At 39.1% G+C, this 19,748-nt stretch overlaps 1 protein-coding gene across 2 annotated transcripts in view; it reads right to left on the bottom strand.

The window, feature by feature from the left end:
• The window catches only part of fam222aa (family with sequence similarity 222 member Aa), a 168,699-nt gene that overhangs the window by 134,469 nt on the left and 14,482 nt on the right, over positions 1-19,748 (bottom strand). Inside the window, exon 3 of one of the 2 annotated variants that reach the window (XM_062051262.1) lies at positions 15,638-15,714. In XM_062051262.1, coding sequence (XP_061907246.1) covers positions 15,638-15,645 — 8 coding nt within the window. In that variant the 5' untranslated portion in view covers positions 15,646-15,714. Of the gene's footprint in view, positions 1-8,466; positions 9,153-15,637; positions 15,715-19,748 lie in introns of those variants that run through there. The other variant, XM_062051264.1, reaches the window with a different exon arrangement.

The raw sequence follows: 19,748 nt of genomic DNA, 5'->3' as shown, positions 1-19,748 counted from the left end.
GTTCGGTGAGTCAGGCTCAGGGGTTCGGCGGAGGTCAAGACACACCCGACTCATCGTGTAAATAAAAACTTCTCCCTATCGGCGTATTACGGATACGGCAACAGCAGAAGTCACACTGATTTGCAGGTGTGTAATTTGTTGTGAGTTTATGCACTGTGTTGGTTTTGTTCTTTGAACAAGGTGATGTTCATGCACGGTTCATTTTGTGCACCAGTAAAAAAACATGGTAACACTTTAGTATGGGGAACACATTCACCATTAATTAGTTGCTTATTAACATGCAAATTAGTAACATATTGTCTCTTAACTAGTCATTGTTAAGTACTTATTAATGCCTTATTCGGCATGGCCTTATTACAACCCTAACCCTCTAACCCTGGCCCTAACCCTCTAACCCTAACCCTAACCCTAACCATCCATCCATCCATCCATTTTCTACCGCTTATTCCCTAAAGTGTTACCAAAAACATATAACTTTGTCTTGAATTTGAAAAAAAACATTTTATTTTTCACTAAAGAAGGGTTCGGTAAATGCACATATGAAACTGGTGGGGTTCGGTACCTCCAACAATGTTAAGAACCACTGTTCTAGATCATAAATCATGCATCTCACCTGGATAGTAGAAGGACGAGGACGTATTCCAACGAGTTGCTCAACTTTGGCATTCAAATTAGACTCGGAAATGGCGAGAACGACACGAAAAGACGCTTGGTTCTTCGCGAGGATTATGAGTCATTCTTCATCTAAATGGGACTATAACAACGAATGTTATACTAATGACAGCAGAGCTTGTACAGTAAGTGATGTTTTATTATTTGGTTGGCGTCTGCAGTAAGTAGTAATCAGTGATGTTTTTTAAATTAATGCATGGGCAAAATACGTAAATATTAAATGTTATTATAAATGTGCCTTTTACTACATGACATATATACTTACATCATGTACCTGTATATAAAACATTGATGGAGGTATTTGGATGATTTTTGAAGGGCTTTATAGGCATAATAGAGTGGCTCTAATAAGAGATTTCACTCGAGTTTTAAATTTGGTCATTTTAACGTGAAATAAATTATATCGATATTACAAAATGTTCTTAATACATATCTTGTTTAAAAATATATTGATACATCTTACAAACTCGATATATCTCCCAGCCCTACTTACTACTAAAAGAGAAGTTATCTCGTAAGTTCACTATCCTATTTAATGCCAATATTGTTCTTTGATTGAAATAACAAACTTATGTCTAATGTATCAGAAGATGTTCTGTTCTAATAAAGCCAGTAATGACATTTTTCTGTGGTCCCCTTTAATTTTAAAAATATCGAAATACATTTTGTTACCGAAATATTGCTATCTGGACAACCTTGTTCCAGACTGTGAATTAGATCAATTTAATTTTCATTACTTACGTCTGAAGGTCAATCAGTGTTTGACCTGAGAGCTTCCTACTCAGTGACCCTGTGGTTAAAGTGTCCGCCCTGATATCGGTAGGTCGTAAGTTCAAACCCCGGCCGAGTCATACCAAAGACTATAAAAATGGGACCCATTACCTCCCTGCTTGGCACTCAGCATAAAGGGTTGGAATTAGGGGTTAAATCCCCAAAATGATTCCCGGGCGTGGTCACCGCTGCTGCTCACTGCTCCCCTCACCTCCCAGGGGGTGAACAAGGGGATGGGTCAAATGCAGAGGACACATTTCACCACACCTAGTGTATGTGTGACTATCATTGGTACTTTAACTTTAACTTTTAAACTTTTCCACTGGACTTTTTAAGATTGTTTGTGGACTAACAGTGAAGCAACTGGAAAAAAGATGAAAACGAGCAAAGCAAAAGTTGAAGCTCAAGCCTGCAATAGGACATTTGAAGGTGTAAAGTGAGAAGAAAATTATAAAAGTCTTCAAGAGCAAGTTGGAGGATAAAAAATGGGAAAAAAGAAACTCCAGACAGGTAATTCAGTGACCTAGATATTAAAGCTTCTCTGTCATGCTGTTTCAAGCTGCCTCGTCCAACCATCACGTTGAGTTAAGGCAGGCATTATGCCGGGAAGACTATTTGTTTAGGTGAGGAGCAGCCGCAGAGCTAATATGAGCACAATTTGCTCAGCAGGTCAGAGGAGCAGAGTGGAGGAAGTAAATGAGGCAGTTGTGCCCCCTCGGGTGCAGCCCCCTGCCTCATACATCACTGGATGTTTTATTCAATACAGCCAGGAAGGCTCCATGGCAGGTGCCCTGACTGGGGTTGGCGGGGGCGAGGGGGAATTGGGCATATTACATTCAGCAAGCTGCTTGTTGACTAGAGAGAGACAGAGTGGCTCCGTCCATGAAAAGATACAAAACATTGTGAGAATGATGGTAAAACATGGTACATGTGTATTTTTCACAGCACAGTCAGCACCATGCATGTATACTCTCAATGACCACCTTCTAATTCCAATGCATCTATTTTACACACCTGTGCAATTACATCCAGAAATATTCCTCCTTTAATACTCAGTTTTGATCCAAAACACTTAGGAAGCAACTTTCTAGAAGGTGGGGTGTGAATTATCGAAGAGTCCCTGACATTCAAAGCTTGTTTTTTCTATCTGATGATAATACATGATTTTTGATAAAGGTCAGGCATTGGTATGAGATATGGAACTATACCATTGGGTGCTACCCAAATTTGGTGGTGACTTACACTCAAATTTACACATAAATTGACTTTTCTTTGATAAAACCAAACATCTCTTTCCAACTCCTAGCAATGCATACCAGCAAAGAAACAATTTGATAGAACTGCTCCTGCCATGTATTAAAATAAGAAACATCTGTATACATTAGGGCAGTGTTTTTCAACCACTGTGCCGCTGCACGTGCCGTGAAATATTGTCTGGTGTGCCGTGGGAAATTATACAACTTCACCTAATTGCGGTCCAAAAAATATTTTTTGCAAATCCATCCATCCATTGTCTACCGCTTGTCCCTTTCGGGAGTGCTGGAGCCTATCTCAGCTGCATACGGGCGGTAGGCGGGGTACACCCTGGACAAGTCGCCACCACATCGCAGGGCCAACACAGATAGACAGACAACATTCACACTCACATTCACACACTAGGGCCAATTTAGTGTTGCCAATCAACCTATCCCCATGTGCATGTCTTTGGCAAATCAATAATTATAATCTGCAAATAATGTGCCATTGCTTAGTGTCTGTGCTGTGTAAAACTCGGCAGGGTAACCACGTAATACTCCAAGTCAGCAGGTGGCAGCAGGTAGTTAATTGCTTTGTAAAAGTCGGAATGTGTCGGGTGAGACGAGGATGGTTCGTTGTGATCCCAATATGCAGAGCAAAGCGGGAGGCAGCGTGCAGGTAAAAAGGTATGTAATGCTTAAACCAAAAATGAACAAAAGGGAAAGGGAAAAGAAAAGGCAATGGCTATGCAAAAGGAAAGTAAAACTGAACTGGCTACAAAGTTAACAGAAACAGAATGCTGGACGACAGCAAAAACTTACCGTGTCCACAAAGTACATCCGTACATGACATGACAATCAACAATGTCCACACAAAGAAGGATAGCAACAACGTACATAGCCTTACTCGCTAACACAAAGCGCTCAAAGGAAGACATGAAACTGCTACAGGAAAACACCAACAAAACAGGAAGGGCCACCAAAATAACAGCGCAAGACAAGAACTGAAGCACTACACACAGGAAAACACCAACAAACTCATAATAAGGCGTGACGACCTGGTGGAGTTTCATTTTTTAACGTTTTCTGCTGGTGGTGTGCCTCTGGATTTTTTTATGAAAAAAATGTGCCTTGCCTCAAAAAAGGTTGAAAAACATTGCATTAGGGCTGCGACTAATGATTATTGTAATAGTCGACGAAACAGCGATTATTTTTTTTCCGATTAATCTGTTAGTCAAACGATTATATAAACATGCTGTACATGTTTAAGTTTGACGTTGTGTCCATGACTTATTTTTAAACCGTCTTCAAAACCTACCACTGTTAATTAAAATGTAACAAAATAAACAAAACATTACTGAAAAAACAAATGTTTTCACTTTATGACACAAAGTAAATACGGTAGTACTGTAAATGCTTTTTAAAAATTTGATTATTCACAGTTTTGGATTGTGATTAATCATTGAAACTACTAGCTGTGCCCTCTTAGAACAGAGTGATCGTGATCGTTCTATACTCAGAAGATTATGGGACAGAGGTGTTTTTATGGTGCGTTCAAGGATCGCTTGACAGAGTAGGACACCACACCGCCCGGCAGAAATTATAAATAATAACAGATTTTATTTTTATTATGCACTTTTCATTTAAATAAATCTCAAAGTGTTACAGTACAAACCAATATTAAAAAAAAACAATAAAAGCTTAGCCAATAAAACAGACAAAATAATAAGATAAAAAACGCTGTCAGTAAAACATAAGAAACACAAACCATGAAAAATAGGAAGTTTTCTAAAGTGCGTCTATTTATTTTAATTATTTTAAAAAATATATAACTTGGTTCAAAGATTTCAGTGTGTGTATAAGTACTTTTTGAGCGCATTCAACAATGCCGCGATAATAATGATAACCTTGCTAATTTTGGTCATCTGATATGAAATATTAATATTGATAATAATTTCACAGACGCATCACAACGTTTGCTTTTTCCTTCGACAACACCACTGATTACTGCTCACTGCAGACATGAGCGACAACAACATAATAAAACATCAATTACTGTACAATGTCTACTCTCACTGATATGCCGACTGTCAGGATGTTGATATATTCCCGTTTAGATGAATAATTAATCATAGTCCTCGCGAAGAAAAAAGGGGGATGGAACGTAGCGTCTTTTTGGGTCTTTTTCGCCATTTCTGGGTCTAACTTGGCAGTTAAAGTGTACCAACTTTTCAGTTTGTGTCCACATCGTTTTACTATCAAGATGAGAGGCATTATTTATAATCTAGAATAAACTTTCACAAGCTCCGAGGCGAGAAAGCAGCTCAGCAGTTAACCTTAGCGCTTAAAATAACAATATCGCTAATACTTGGTTAATATTCAGGTCATGAAATGTAGATGGAGTATTGATGGCGCTTTTTGAATAGATATTTATTGGGTTTTACGGTCGGTAAACACGCAATGACGTCATGACTACCATTGGCTCCATTGTAAGCGGACTTTTATTTACATTTATGTTCAAATCCGAGTTAGAATGTTTTAAAAAAAGACATATGTGTTCTTGCCTCTCATAAGGAATTTGAATCTTAGGCAAAAATCAGAAAAAGTGCAATTCCACTTTAATGTAAAAGAGCACAAAATAGATTGCATAGTTAATCTGCGTATATACACAATTCATGCAATATTTTTTGTGATTAATTCCATGAGTTACCTTATTAGTTTTGACAGCCCTAATGGATATACAGTAAATGAAAAATAAATCAACAGACTTAAGTGTATAAAGACTTCAGTGCAAAAAGTATTTTTACCCTGTACTGCTAGGGTTGCACTTAGCGTTGTACGGTATACCGGTATTAGTATAGTACCGCGATACTAATGAATCATTTTCGGTACTATACCGCCTCTGAAAAGTACCGGTTGATACCCAAATTTGTGGTATCGTCCAAAACTAATGTAAAGTATCAAACAACAGAAGAATAAGTGATTTTTACATTTTAACAGAAGTGTAGATAGAACATGTTAAAAGAGAAAGTAAGCAGATAATAACAGTAAATGAACAAGTAGATTAATAATTAATTTTCTAACACTTGTCCTTAATAATTTTGACAAAATAATGGAATGGAAAATGACACAATATGTTACTGCAAATGTCAGCAGCTAAATTAGGAGCCTTTGTTTGTTTACTTACTAATAAAAGACAAGTTGTCTTGTATGTTCACTATTTTATTTAAGGACAAACTTGCAATAAGAAACATATGTTTAATGTACCGTAAGATTTTTTTGTTAAAATAAAGCCAATAATGCAATTTTTTGTTGTCCCCTTTATTTAAAAAAAGTACTGAAAAGTATCGGAATAATTTTGGTACCGGTACCAAAATATTGGTATCGGGACAATACTAGTTGCACTAAAGGAATAAAAGTGTATACTGAACATTTCAATCAAAATTATACTAAGCGACTTGTCGACAATAACACATCTTTGTCGATATATTTCTTTTCTGACCTAATACGACCTTCCAACCACCATAGTTATACATACTAAAAGTAGAGTGCAGGTGGTACATACGCTAATAAAGTGAGTGAAAGTGCGTGTTTGCATGGGAATAAGCTTAAAAGCTCAAGAGTCAAGAAAAAAAAAGCCTCAAGTCTTCTAGCCTCCATTCACATTTAAATAAAAAAATAACAAAAAGTACTTTGGAAGATAATTATCTTGTGTTTGCATTCAAGGCTGTGCCTGCCTCCCTGCAGACACACACACACACACACACACACACACAAACGCACACACACACACACACACACACACACACAAACAAACACACACACTTGCACAAACTCTTGTATTTGTAACCGTTCTGAGACCTCTGAAAAATGCCTCGGACCACCCTTTCTAGATACATAAAGATTGGTATTTACAACAATAATAACATATACATACTATGCAAGAAAAAGGTCACAATTTCACAAGAAAAACTTAGAATTTTGGCAGTATAATAATAAAAGTCGTAATTGTACTCAACACAAGTCAAAATTTTATAAGAAAAGCTGAACATTATTATGATAAAAGTTGGAATTTTACTCAATAACAGTCGGAATTTTACAAGAAAAGCTTAAAATGTTGGCCTTTTTATGAAAAGAGTCGTAACTTTACTAAACAAAAGTCACAATTTCATAAGAAAACTTTTAAATTTGAGCAATATTATAATAATCATCGGAATTTATTTTGGCAAAATTATGACAAAAGTCATAATTTTACTGTAAAAGCTAACTGTTAATGACCACTATAGTCTTAGTTCCATAGTGTATTTGTTAATCCTATGGTCACATAAGGGACACGGGTTGTCTTATGTCAGCACCGGAAGTCATAAAATCAGCTGCTCACCTGGCGGGGTTTTTTGGGGGATGAATACGGAAGTCCTTCTTTAGCTGCCGTCTTGTTTTATCATATATTGCTGCCTTTGCACCTGTCAATGTTTACTTTTGCATGCACATGGAATCAACCAAAAATCCTGACTTTGGAGCAATGTTCACGGACTCTAGTGTTTGGCTCTCTATTAGATGCAATGTTTTTTCCGAATTGGGACCATGATTTGGGTCCTAACTTGTTCACCGGTCCTCATATGGAAGGTACTTTTCCTTGTTGATGTCTCAAGAAGGGTCGAAATACAAGAACACACACTCACACACACACACACACACACACACACACACACACACACACACACACACACACACACACACACACACACACACACACACACACACACACACACTCGTGTATTTGTTATCTTCTTGAGACCTCCGAAAAATGCCTAGGACCACCCTTTCTAGATATATAAAGATTTGTATATACAACAATAATAACATATACATACTATGCAAGAAAAAGGCCACAATTTCACAAGAAAAACTTTAAATTTTGCCAGTATAATAATAAAAGTCGTAATTTTACTCAACGCAAGTCAAAATTTTACAAGAAAAACTGAACATTATTATGATAAAAGTTAGAATTTTACTCAATAACAGTCGCAATTTTACAAGAAAAGCTTAAAATGTTGACATTTTTATGAAAAGAGTCATAACTTTACTAGACAAAAGTCCCAATTTTATAAGAAAACTTTAAAATGTTGGCAACATTACAATAATAATCTGAATTTATTTTGGCAAAATAATGTTTTTTTTGGGATGAATAGGGAAGTCCTTCTTTAGCTGCCGTCTTGTTGCACCTGTCAATGTTTACTTTTGTATGCACATGGAATCAACCAAAAATCCTGACTTTGGAGCAATGTTCACGGACTCTATTAGATGCAATGTTTTTTCCGTATTGGGACCATGATTTCGGTCCTAACTTGTTCACGCGTCCTCATATGGAAGGTACTTTTCCTTGTTGCTGTCTCAATAAGGGTAGAAATACAAGAACACACACACACACACACACACACACACACACACACACACACACACACACACACACACACACACACACACACACACACCGATCCTGTCATCCTTGGGGAGTGAAAAGTTTTACAGTTGGACGCTCACATCTCGGTGAATTTTACGAGGTCTGCAGTAAAAACGCTGCCATAATATGCAAGGAAGACTATAAAAGCAGGGTGGCTGCCATTAACACTCGGAGGTGAAAAAGCACTAATTGCAGCAGACATTCGCACCAATACCAGTGGACCCATTTTTTACAACATCGCCTCCAACACACACGCGTGGGGACATTCAGCAAACGAGTTGATTGTGTGATGTCGTGGATATATGAAATATAAAACATATTTACCATAAATTGCTCCGAAGTGCAGACTAGAGCTCCATGCAGGTTTGTAGCACCGAGGAAGCGGCGACTGCTCCCAATTAGAAAACCTTCATTCTGCTCCAATCCAGCAGTGTCAACTTTATCCTCTTCTTCTTGTCGATTTAAATCCAACACTTCACTTTTTTTTCTTGTTGTTTTTTTTTTTTGACTCTTTTCACGGCGCGACTGCCGATCGGAGCGGAGGGCAAAGCGGCGCAAAAGCAGAATAAGAAGAATTGCGCACCGCCAAGTGCGCTTCGGGCTGTCGACGTTGCGCCTCCGGAAGAAAAAGTGAAAGGTCCTGGGTGGTTCTTAATCGATCTCCGAGCTTTTTTACTGGGGGGGAAAACAGGATGCGTGATTTATGCGCTATATATTCCAAGAAAAAAAACAATTCCAGCTGTTACGCGTGGTCCGGGGTTGATTTTGCGAATATTCGTGAAGAAATCCCGACGCGAATTAAAAGGGAGAATCCTGTGAAAAGGAAAGAAATCCGCTCGGTCCGTCACTTTCTCCCCATCGGAGGTGTTTTGGCTGCCACATCCACAAGGTGGATCTTCTATTTATGCTCTCTTTGAAAAAGAGGAAGGGCAGGAATAAAGGAAAAAAAAACTGCGTAATTTGGGTGGAAGGGGCTGGCAGCTCCGGGATGCTGCGGTCCTGCCCTGGTGCCGAGCTGCTGGGACTGACAATAACCCGGAACGCTGCAGCCCGGCAGGCTGCACAGACACGCCCACCGACCAATCAGTGCAGCCGGCCAACACAAACATTCCCACGGCTCGGCCAATCAACATAAATGACGACTGTTACCATAGAGACGCACAGCGTCCGAGCGTCTGACACCACGTTGCTTATTGACATATAGAAAAGGGGAGAAACGGACGATAATAATTGTCAAGGGAGATACACTATATTGCCAAACGTATTTGGCCACCTGCTTTGACTCACATATGAACTTGAAGTGCCATCCCATTCCTAACCCATAGGGTTGAATATGATGTCAGTCCACCTTTTTGCTGCTATTACAGCTTCAACTCTTCTGGGAAGGCTGTCCACAAGGTTGTGGAGTGTGTTTATAGGAATTTTACAGCATTCTTCCAAAAGTGCATTGGTGAGGTCACACACTGATGTGGGTCGAGAAGGCCTGGCTCTCAGTCTCCGTTCTAATTCATCCCAAAGGTGTTCTGTCGGGTTCAGGTTAGGACTCTGTGCAGGCCAGTCAAGTTCATCCACACCAGACCTCTGTCATCCATGTCTCAAAGGCCTACTGAAATTACATGTTCTTATTTAAACGGGGATAGCAGATCCATTCTATGTGTCATACTTGATCATTTCGTGATATTTCCATATTTTTGTTGAAAGGATTTAGCAGAGAACATCGACGATAAAGTTCGCAACTTTTGGTCGCTGATAAAAAAGCCCTGCCTGTACTGGAAGTAGCGTCACGTCACAGGTTGTGGAGCGCCTCACATCTGCACATTGTTTACAATCATGGCCAGCAGCAGCGAGAGCAATTCGGACAGAGAAAGCGACGATTACCCCATTAATTTGAGCGAGGATGAAAGATTTGTGGATGAGGAAAGTGAGAGTGAAGTATTAGAGGGCAGTGGAAGCGATTCAGATAGGGAAGATGCTGTGAGAGGCGGGTGGGACCTGATATTCAGCTGGGAATGACTAAAACAGTAAATAAACACAAGACATATATATACTCTATTAGCCACAACACAACCAGGCTTATATTTAATATGCCACAAATGAATCCGCATAACAAACACCTCCCCCCTCCCGTCCATATAACCCGCCAATACAAATCAAACACCCGCACAATACACTCAATCCCACAGCCCAAAGTACCGTTCACCTCCGTAAAGTTCATACAGCACATATATTTCCCCAAAGTTACGTACGTGACATGCACATAGCGGCACACACGTACGGGCAAGCGATCAAATGTTTGGAAGCCAAAGCTGCATACTCACGGTAGCGCGTCTGCTATCCAACTAAAAGTCCTCCTGGTTGTGTTGCTGCAGCCAGCCGCTAATACACCGATCCCACCTACAGCTTTCTTCTTTGCTGTCTTCATTGTTCATTAAACAAATTGCAAAAGATTCACCAACACAGATGTCCAGAATACTGTGGAATTTTGCGATGAAAACAGACGACTTAATAGCTGGCCACAATGGTGTCCCAATATGTCCACACAATCCGTGGCGTCACGCGCAAACGTCATCATACCAAGACGTTTTCAGCAGAATATTTTGCGGGAAATTTAAAATTGCACTTTACTAATCTAACCCGGCCGTATTGGCATGTGTTGCAATGTTAAGATTTCATCATTGATGTATAAACTATCAGACTGCGTGGTCGGTAGTAGTGGGTTTCAGTAGGCCTTTAATGGACCTTGCTTTGTGCACTGGTGCACAGTCATGTTGGAAGAGGAAGGGGCCCGCTCCAAACTGTTCCCACAAGGTTGGGAGCATGGAATTGTCCAAAATGTTTTGGTATCCTGGAGCATTCAAAGTTCCTTTCACTGGAACTAAGGGGCCGAGCCCAACTCTTGAAAAACAACCCCACACCATAATTCCTCCTCCACCAAATTTCACATTCGGCACAATGCATTCTGAAATGTACCGTTCTCCCGGCAACCTCCAAACCCAGAATATTTAGGAGCGAGGAAATTTCACGACTGGATTTGTTGCACAGGTGGCATCCTATGACAGTTCCACGCTGGAAATCACTGAGCTCCTGAGAGCGGCCCATTCTTTCACAAATGTTTGTAGACACAGTCTCCATGCCTAAGTGCTTGATTTTATACACCTGTTGCCGGGCCAAGTGATTAGGACACCTGATTCTGATCATTTGGATGGGTGATCAAATACTTTAGGCAATATAGTGTATCTCATCGACATTTTAGCCTTCATCTTTAACCAGCTTATTTTTTATTTTTTTTATGTTGTTTTGTTGTTTTATGTAATTGTGTTGGCCTTCAGGAAGAATAACTGCCTTTCGTCATCATCATCATCATTTATTCCTTTCATGAAAATGCATATATACAAGCCCCGTACAGTTCACACTTTCATTGTATTTTTGTTTCTTATACATTTCCATGATCAGAAAGGAGCAGATGGAAGAATAATATTATTGTATTTCTCTGCCCTTTTTAAAAAAAAAAAGATTTTAGATTACTTTATCACTGTTCCCTCCACTAACACCCGTACTCCAACATACTTTTACATTTTCATTTTAAGCATTTAAGCATTTTCACAATGACACGTCCAATCAGATTCAAAAATCAGTTTGATATAATTCCAGTTGTCTCTTTTTGTAACTCTTTTTAAATTAAAAAATGTAATAAATAAACCAAGGTTTATTTTTAAGGCCAAAAATAGATATTCACTTAGTATTACTTTCTTTAAAACATGTGTTCAGGATTTTTTTACTTTAGAAAGTTACATGATTGAAACCGATAATGATGCCAACAAACATAAAATAGATGGGAAGTTCTCAAATGCTTATTTTGAAAATGTAATTTTGTTTATAGATTATATGCAATCTGTTGGTGTGTTCCCTACTTTGAGTGTACATAAATGAAGGTGTGTGTTGCTGAGCCCGACCTGGGCCTGGTTTTAAGAACCCTTTAAACCAGGGGTGTCCAAAGTGCGGCCCGGGGGCCATTTGCGGCCCGCAGGTCTTTTTTAACAGTCCCACGACATATTCTAAAAATACTGTTGAAAAAAAACAAAACATAAAAAGTGGTATAAAAGAGCAAACAGGTGAAATGTAACAAGAACATGTTGCAATGTTTACTCTAATAACACAAAGCTGCCGTGCAGGCTGTTTCTTTCTTTAAAAAATAATAATGAATCAAAATAAATGTCATTATGAATTACGTCACATTAAATATTCCACTTTGAGATATTCTTTGGGGAAAATGTTGCATATTTTGTGTTTGCCATAATAAAAAAACTGAGCGTTTAAAAAAAAGAAAAGAAGGGCCTAAAACAAACTAACAAACAACATTAACAACAAAAAACGTATAATTGACGGATAGATCTGAAGCTGATCTCGAGATTATTGTGTTAAAAGTAAACAGTAAAAATATATATATAATTTATTTTTTAACACTTTAATGAGTAGGACCCTTTAGGATCCCCAATCATTTTAGTGGGATTTTTTGTGTGTGTCATTGCTCAAAAAATAATAATGAATTAAAATCAATGTTGTTTTGAGTTATTGACCTTTTTAAGGCTCCAATTATTTTATAATCTCAAATATTCCACTTTAAAATTTCATTGGGGCAAAATATTGCATATTTGGTGTTTTTTCTATAAAAACACCAGGGTTTTCTTTGACAAAAAGGGCATACAACTTAAATGTTTAAAAACGTTATATTGACAGATAGACCTAATGTTGATCTAGAGATTTAAACGTAGAATAATAATAATAATAATAATACTAAATAATGACACATTTTGTATATTTTTTTGACCAAAACTCTTTGGGTTCACCGGGATCAAGCCTGAGTGGAGGCCTAAATGTATATTTTTTATACATTTATTGTATTGGTTTTTAAAATACTACTTAAATTAAGTACAAAAAGTATAAAAACAAGTTAACAGACATACTACGATCATGTAGAAAAGAATATTACAGTGAATTATTGGACAGGAACAAAAATAATATGAGAGCAACATGGGGCATCCTCAATAGCATTATTAAAAATGGAACTAAGAGGGACTACCCTCAATACTTTTTAGATGAAAATAAAAAAAATGACAACATAAAGGAAGTAGTTGAAAGCTTCAATAATTATTTTGTAAATATTGGACCGAAATTGGAAGAAAGGATTCCAGACCCAGTTCCAATTGAGGACTATAATGATACCATAGAGCGAAATCCCAACTCCATGTTCCTCAGTAATGTGACACAGGAGGAAATAGTTACAATCGTGAAAAAATGTAAATCTAAGACTTCAACTGATTGTAACGGAATTGATATGGAAACGATAAAAAAGGTTATTGAAGAGATCTCAGGACCATTAATGTATATTAGTAACCTATCATTTCAAACAGGTACATTTCCAAACAAAATGAAAATAGCTAAAGTTGCACCAATTTATAAGACTGGAGATAAACATCAATTTACAAATTATAGACCTGTTTCTCTACTTCCACAATTTTCTAAAATCATTGAAAAACTGTTCAATAACAGATTAGAAAGTTTCATAAATAAAAATAGAATACTCGAAGAGAACCAATATGGATACAGAGCTAATGTTTCAACTTCAATGGCTTTAATTGAAATTACAGAAGAAATTACCAATGCAATAGATAGTAAAAAATGTGCAGCAGCGGTTTTTATGGATCTAACTAAAGCATTTGACACAATTAATCACAATATTTTAATCAAAAAACTAGAACGATATGGCATCAGAGGGTTAGTCTTAAACTGGATAAGAAGTTATCTAACGAACAGGAAACAATACGTGAAGCTAGGCGAACACACGTCTACAACGCTAAATATATCCTGTGGTGTACCTCAGGGATCAATACTAGGACCTAAATTATTCAATCTCTATATAAATGACATTTGTAAAGTTACAAAAGATTTAAAGTTAGTATTATTTGCGGATGATACAACAGCGTTTTGTTCAGGAGAGAACACACAGGAGATAATACAAATAATAACAGAAGAAATTAACAAATTAAAAAGATGGTTTGACAAAAACAGACTATCGTTGAATCTTAGTAAAACTAAAATAATGCTATTTGGTAATAGTAGAAGAGAAAGTCAAACACAAATACAAATAGACGGAATAGAAATTGAAAGAGTAAACGAAACCAAATTTCTAGGTATAATGATTGATGATAAATTGAACTGGAAATCTCACGTAAAAAATATACAACATAAAGTTGCAAGAAACACGTCAATAATGAATAAAGCAAAACATGTTCTAGACCAAAAATCCCTTCATATTCTCTACTGCTCACTAGTGTTACCATATCTGAGCTACTGTGTAGAAATATGGGGAAATAATTACAAAAGTACACTTCATTCATTAACGGTGTTACAAAAAAGATCAGTTAGAATTATACATAATGTTGGATATAGAGAACATACAAACCCTTTATTTATTGAATCAAAAATACTGAAATTCCACGACATAGTGAATTTGCAAACAGCTAAAATTATGCACAAAGCAAACTATAACCTGCTACCCAAGAATATACAACAATTCTTCTCAAAAAAAGAGGAGAAATATAATCTTAGAGAAAAACGTAATTTAAAACATTTGTTTGCACGTACAACACTTAAGACCTTCAGTATATCAATATGTGGAATTAAATTATGGAATGGATTAAGCAAAGCAATCAAACAATGTACTAATATGATCCACTTCAAGAAACTCTTCAAACTTAAAGTGTTTACAAAGTACAATGAAGAAGAACCATGACAAACATTCTCAATTTATTTCATCCATCCATTCATTCATTCTTAAAGTAATCTTACTTATCTCATCATATGAAATATGACTTACTTCACCAATTATTATTATTAAATTCTTACTATTATTTATTTATTTATTTTTATTGTAATTACTTATGGAGTTTATTGTGAAAAAATTGTGAACAGGAAGTGAACAAAAAGTTTTGCAACTGTTATGTAAAGAAAAGGGGTAGGATTAAATAAGCTCTGCTTCTTCCTACTCCTTTTCGAACATGTTGAAAAGAAACTGGAAATTGTGATGTATCATGTTGTATGCTTGCATGTTCGAAATAAACTCAAACTCAAACTCAAACTCAAAATAAAAAATATAAAAATGGCCCCCGCTTGCTTTGAAATTTTTCAGTGTGCGGCCCTCAGTGGAAAAAGTTTGGACACTCATGCTATAAACAATCTAATTTGATTGACAACCTGGTCTGGTGAAGATAATGTCCTTTATTAAAAAACAAATACAAAAAATAAAAATGTTCTTGAACAAAAAATAAACTAAAGTAAAATAAAAACAGTTACATAGAAACTTATAATGAATAATTATAGCACCTATGCCTGGTGCTAATCAGCAGGCTTCTATTTAGCTTGAGGATTGCTAATGTTGAGAACCTTACATGCATGACTGCTTCCTTCTCTGTTTTGTATATTAAAATCCTCTTACCTGATCATCACTCTCCTAGTTCCTGTATCTTGGGGTTGCTACTACCACAGCCACGCGAGTTCCTCACAGTATTAGTGCTGAAAATAAAAATAAAATAGATTAATTACCCTTTTGAATTTGGATTTAATCACAGTAAATTACTTGCGTGCATAATTTAAATTACATTTTAAAAAGACCCTAATATTTGGACATAAATGCAATTTGGTCAGATTTCAGAATTTTTTGTTCAGAATATCATACAGGAATTTTTTTTAAAGGGGTCCTATTTTGCAAAACCAACTTTTCTTACCCATCGGTCTATTGGCCTACTGCGTATTTGGGAACTGCATAAGTCCCCAAAAATTTAAATCAAACCGTGGCGGCATGGTGGAGGTATTTATAAAACAATCTTGCCTTCCTACATTCTTCCTCCATATGAGCCGTTTGGAATTTGCCCCAAGTGAGACGTTTTGAGCTAGCACCTGTCCCTCGGCTAGCCCCTGAGCTAGCACCAGTCCCTCGGCTAGCCCCTGAGCCAGCACCAGTCCCTCGGCTAGCCCCTGAGCCAGCACCAGTCCCTCGGCTAGCCCCCGAGCTAGCACCCGTCCCTCGGCTAGCCCCCGAGCTAGCACCAGTCCCTCGGCTAGCCCCCGAGCTAGCACCCGTCCCTCGGCTAGCCCCCGAGCTAGCACCAGTCCCTCGGCTAGCCCCCGAGCTAGCACCAGTCCCCAGGATAGACCCCGCGTCTCCTCCAGCTCCCAGGCTGGCCCTGACCTTCGCCCCTCGGCCTGCAGCGCCGACCACTGCACCTCGGCCGGCAGCGCCGACCTCTGCACCTCGGCCGGCAGCGCCGACCTCTGCACCTCGGCCTGCAGCGCCAACCTCTGCACCTCGGCCTGCAGCGCCGATGACGTCCGCTGCCTCCACGCCGCCGATGACGTCCGCTGCCTCCACGCCGCCAATGACGTCCGCTGCCGCCACGCCGGCGATGACGTCCGCTGCTTCCACGCCGCCGATGACGTCCGCTGCTTCCACGCCGCCGATGACGTCCGCTGCTTCCACGCCGCCGATGACGTCCGCTGCTTCCACGCCGCCGATGACGTCCGCTGCTTCCACGCCGCCGATGACGTCCGCTGCTTCTACGCCGGCGATGACGTCCGCTGCTTCCACGCCAGCGATGACGTCCGCTGCTTCCACGCCGACGTCTTCCTGTTCCACTTCACCTCAGACAATGATGTGCCCTCCTCTTCGTGTCCAGCGGGCTGTACCATGGCGCCAGCCTCCTCTTCGTTTCTGGCGGGACGCACCACGGCGCCACTCGCGTCCGCCTCCCCTACAGCCAAGAAGTCGACCGTTCCTTGGTCGTCCACCTCGCCGGCCGCAGCGGCGGTCTATTCGCCGCCGCCACCAGACTCGTCCCCGGTGGATTCGGGGACACTTGGGCCGGCGACCCACCACCAGTTCGCCCCTCCACCCTCCCTTGATGGTTGTTCCTGTTTTTTGGGGGGTTTTACTTCCAGGACATCTGGAATCCTTTCATAGGGGGGGGGGGAACTGTTACGGCTCAGACCCCTGCCGTCTGTGCGCACCTGGGGACACGCCCACGGATGCGCAAATCCAGGGACGCACCGTGCGCGTCTCCGCCCTGCAGCAGCCACCAGCTGCAATCACTCACCGGAGAGCTGCACACCTGGGACTGATGAGGGCGAGCCGCATAAAGGGACCAGTGAACCCAAGGATCGGCGCAGGAACTTAATTTTCTCATGGTGTACCGTAAGCGTAAAACTTTATGCTCATGTCTTGTTTTCCTCTCCGTGGCTTACTTATTGTCCCTTGTTTCTCCCGTGTTCCCTGCAGAATTCCCTCCGTCGCCTTGGTAGTGAGCTGTGCGCCTCACTTCTCTGGACCCCTCTGGATTCTGACTGCCTCCCCGATCCTTGACTTCCCCCGCATTGGACTCGGACTTCTCTCTCCTCTGGACTTCCTCATCTCTCGTTCAACACTTTGGTAACACACATTCCAGTTAAATACTACACATAGTCTTACACTATATACACCCTTGGATCTATTTCACACTCCATTTCCTTAGCTTATTTAAATTAGTATTGTTTGTTATTATTATATATATTATATATATATATATATATATATATATATATATATATATATATATATATATATATATATATATATATATATATATATATATATATATATATATATATATATATATATATATATATATATATATATATATATATATATATATATATATATATAATTGTATACACTTTCCCCTGGTGTCTGTTTGCCGTCACCTCCCCTTAGTGATACACTACAATATAGAGAACAAAACGTTGATTAGGTGGCAGATATATATTTGCAAGGCCATTTTTAAGAAGGATATTTAAAGAGAAACTACATCTTGTGAGACGATGCCGGCCAACTCAGCTGTCCCGGCGATGAAATGGGGAAATGTCCGCCACTTCCACCAAAATTAACCGACTACGAGGGGTACCACTGGCTTACACGGCATCAAATGTGTGCTACAAATTGTGAGTTCAAATATTTGATTTCTTTATTTTTTCACGTTTAATATGTTTTTTGCAATTTAAATTTTGACAGTACCACATAAGATATCTTTTAATTGCTGATGCGGGTTCATTGATGTTTAAATGCGCCAGAAAATAACCTGTTTTGTACACTTTTGAGGTGATTCAATGGCCAGTAGTGCGTGAATGTGTTCCTGTATAATATTTCTCCAGCAATGGTCATGTGGTGACATCAATGATGGTATTTTGAGAGGTAATCATTGAAGTCGGACATCCCTGAAGGCCTAGGTGGGAAACGCACAGCCCGCCACTGCTTTTGGTTGACACTGAGTTATATTTGTTTTCGACAACAGCGATATCAATCTACAGACATAGATACAATTGTTGGAATCCTTCTGTGAAAGAAAAGAAAACCCCACAAAGGCCACTGAAGGTAGAAAGCTTGGCATGTCACATCAACTCTGTTTACTTCTGCAAAATTGAAACATACAGAGAAAAGAACAGTGAAACATAAATATTCGATCGACACAGGGGGTATTTGATCTGCACAGGGTACAATGCAATCTCAAGACTATACCAAGGCATTCTGGAGAAAAATGTGTTGCCTATGCCAGAAACCTCGGTCTCAGACACAAGTCATGGATCTACCAACAGGTCAATGACACCAAACACACAACCAAAAACACTGAGTTGAAACATTGAGCTATTCTGTGGTGGCCTTCGATGAACCCTAAATTTAATTTAGTTAAACGTGTGTGTAAGGCAGTCTGGCGAAAATACCCATAAAATCTGAGAGAGCTGGAGTAGTTTGCTCATGACAAGTGGTCCAAAAAAAACTGTCGACAGGTGCAAGAGTTTTATTGAGAATTATAGGAAGCGTTTGATTGCAGTAAGCTAATTGCTTCAAAAGGTTGTGCTACAAATTATCATGTGCTCTGTGCAGTCTTCAGACTTTAGACCGACTGCTAATGGGTCTTATGCTTGGGTCAGTATGGTGTGGTCACATGATCCAATCACACCGATAGAGCCTCAGCAAGTTCCTCCTTTGCACGGACAATGAAAAACCGCTTGTCTTTTTCATGCAACTCACCTCTTGCTCAAAACATTACGGCATCAATTGTAAAGTCAATCTGTAAAGATATGCACAGAAGTGTTCTTCAGCCCGATCACGTGGATCTGTTGATATGATTGTGAAGAAAAGCGTGGTTGCACTAAGTAAATCCTTTATTAGTGATTAGTGATTAGTTTAGCAGGTTTAACCAGTTGCCAAAGTGCAGGTCAGATATGTGTATGAGTTTGTATGCCTGCTATGCACCCACTGATTAAGACCTAAACACGCAGGCGTTCTTGGGTTTCAGACCTTTGTACGTGTCAAAGCATGACGATCTAGATCAGCTATGTAAAAAATTTCAAACAAACACAAAAACATTTCTGTTCTGAACTTTTCAGGTCATCCTGAAACTTGGGGGACACATCATAGTAAGATAGCCACTTAGCTGAAATAGGTAGCGATTAAGTTTAACTTCAAAGAACGCTTTTTGGTCAACAAGTTCACCAGTAATAGTTAGGGCCTGACCTAC

This window comes from Entelurus aequoreus, linkage group LG06, assembly GCF_033978785.1.
Source record: "Entelurus aequoreus isolate RoL-2023_Sb linkage group LG06, RoL_Eaeq_v1.1, whole genome shotgun sequence".
NCBI classification, from domain to species: Eukaryota; Metazoa; Chordata; class Actinopteri; order Syngnathiformes; family Syngnathidae; genus Entelurus; species Entelurus aequoreus.
This window is presented reverse-complemented; position numbering and strand designations above follow the sequence as displayed.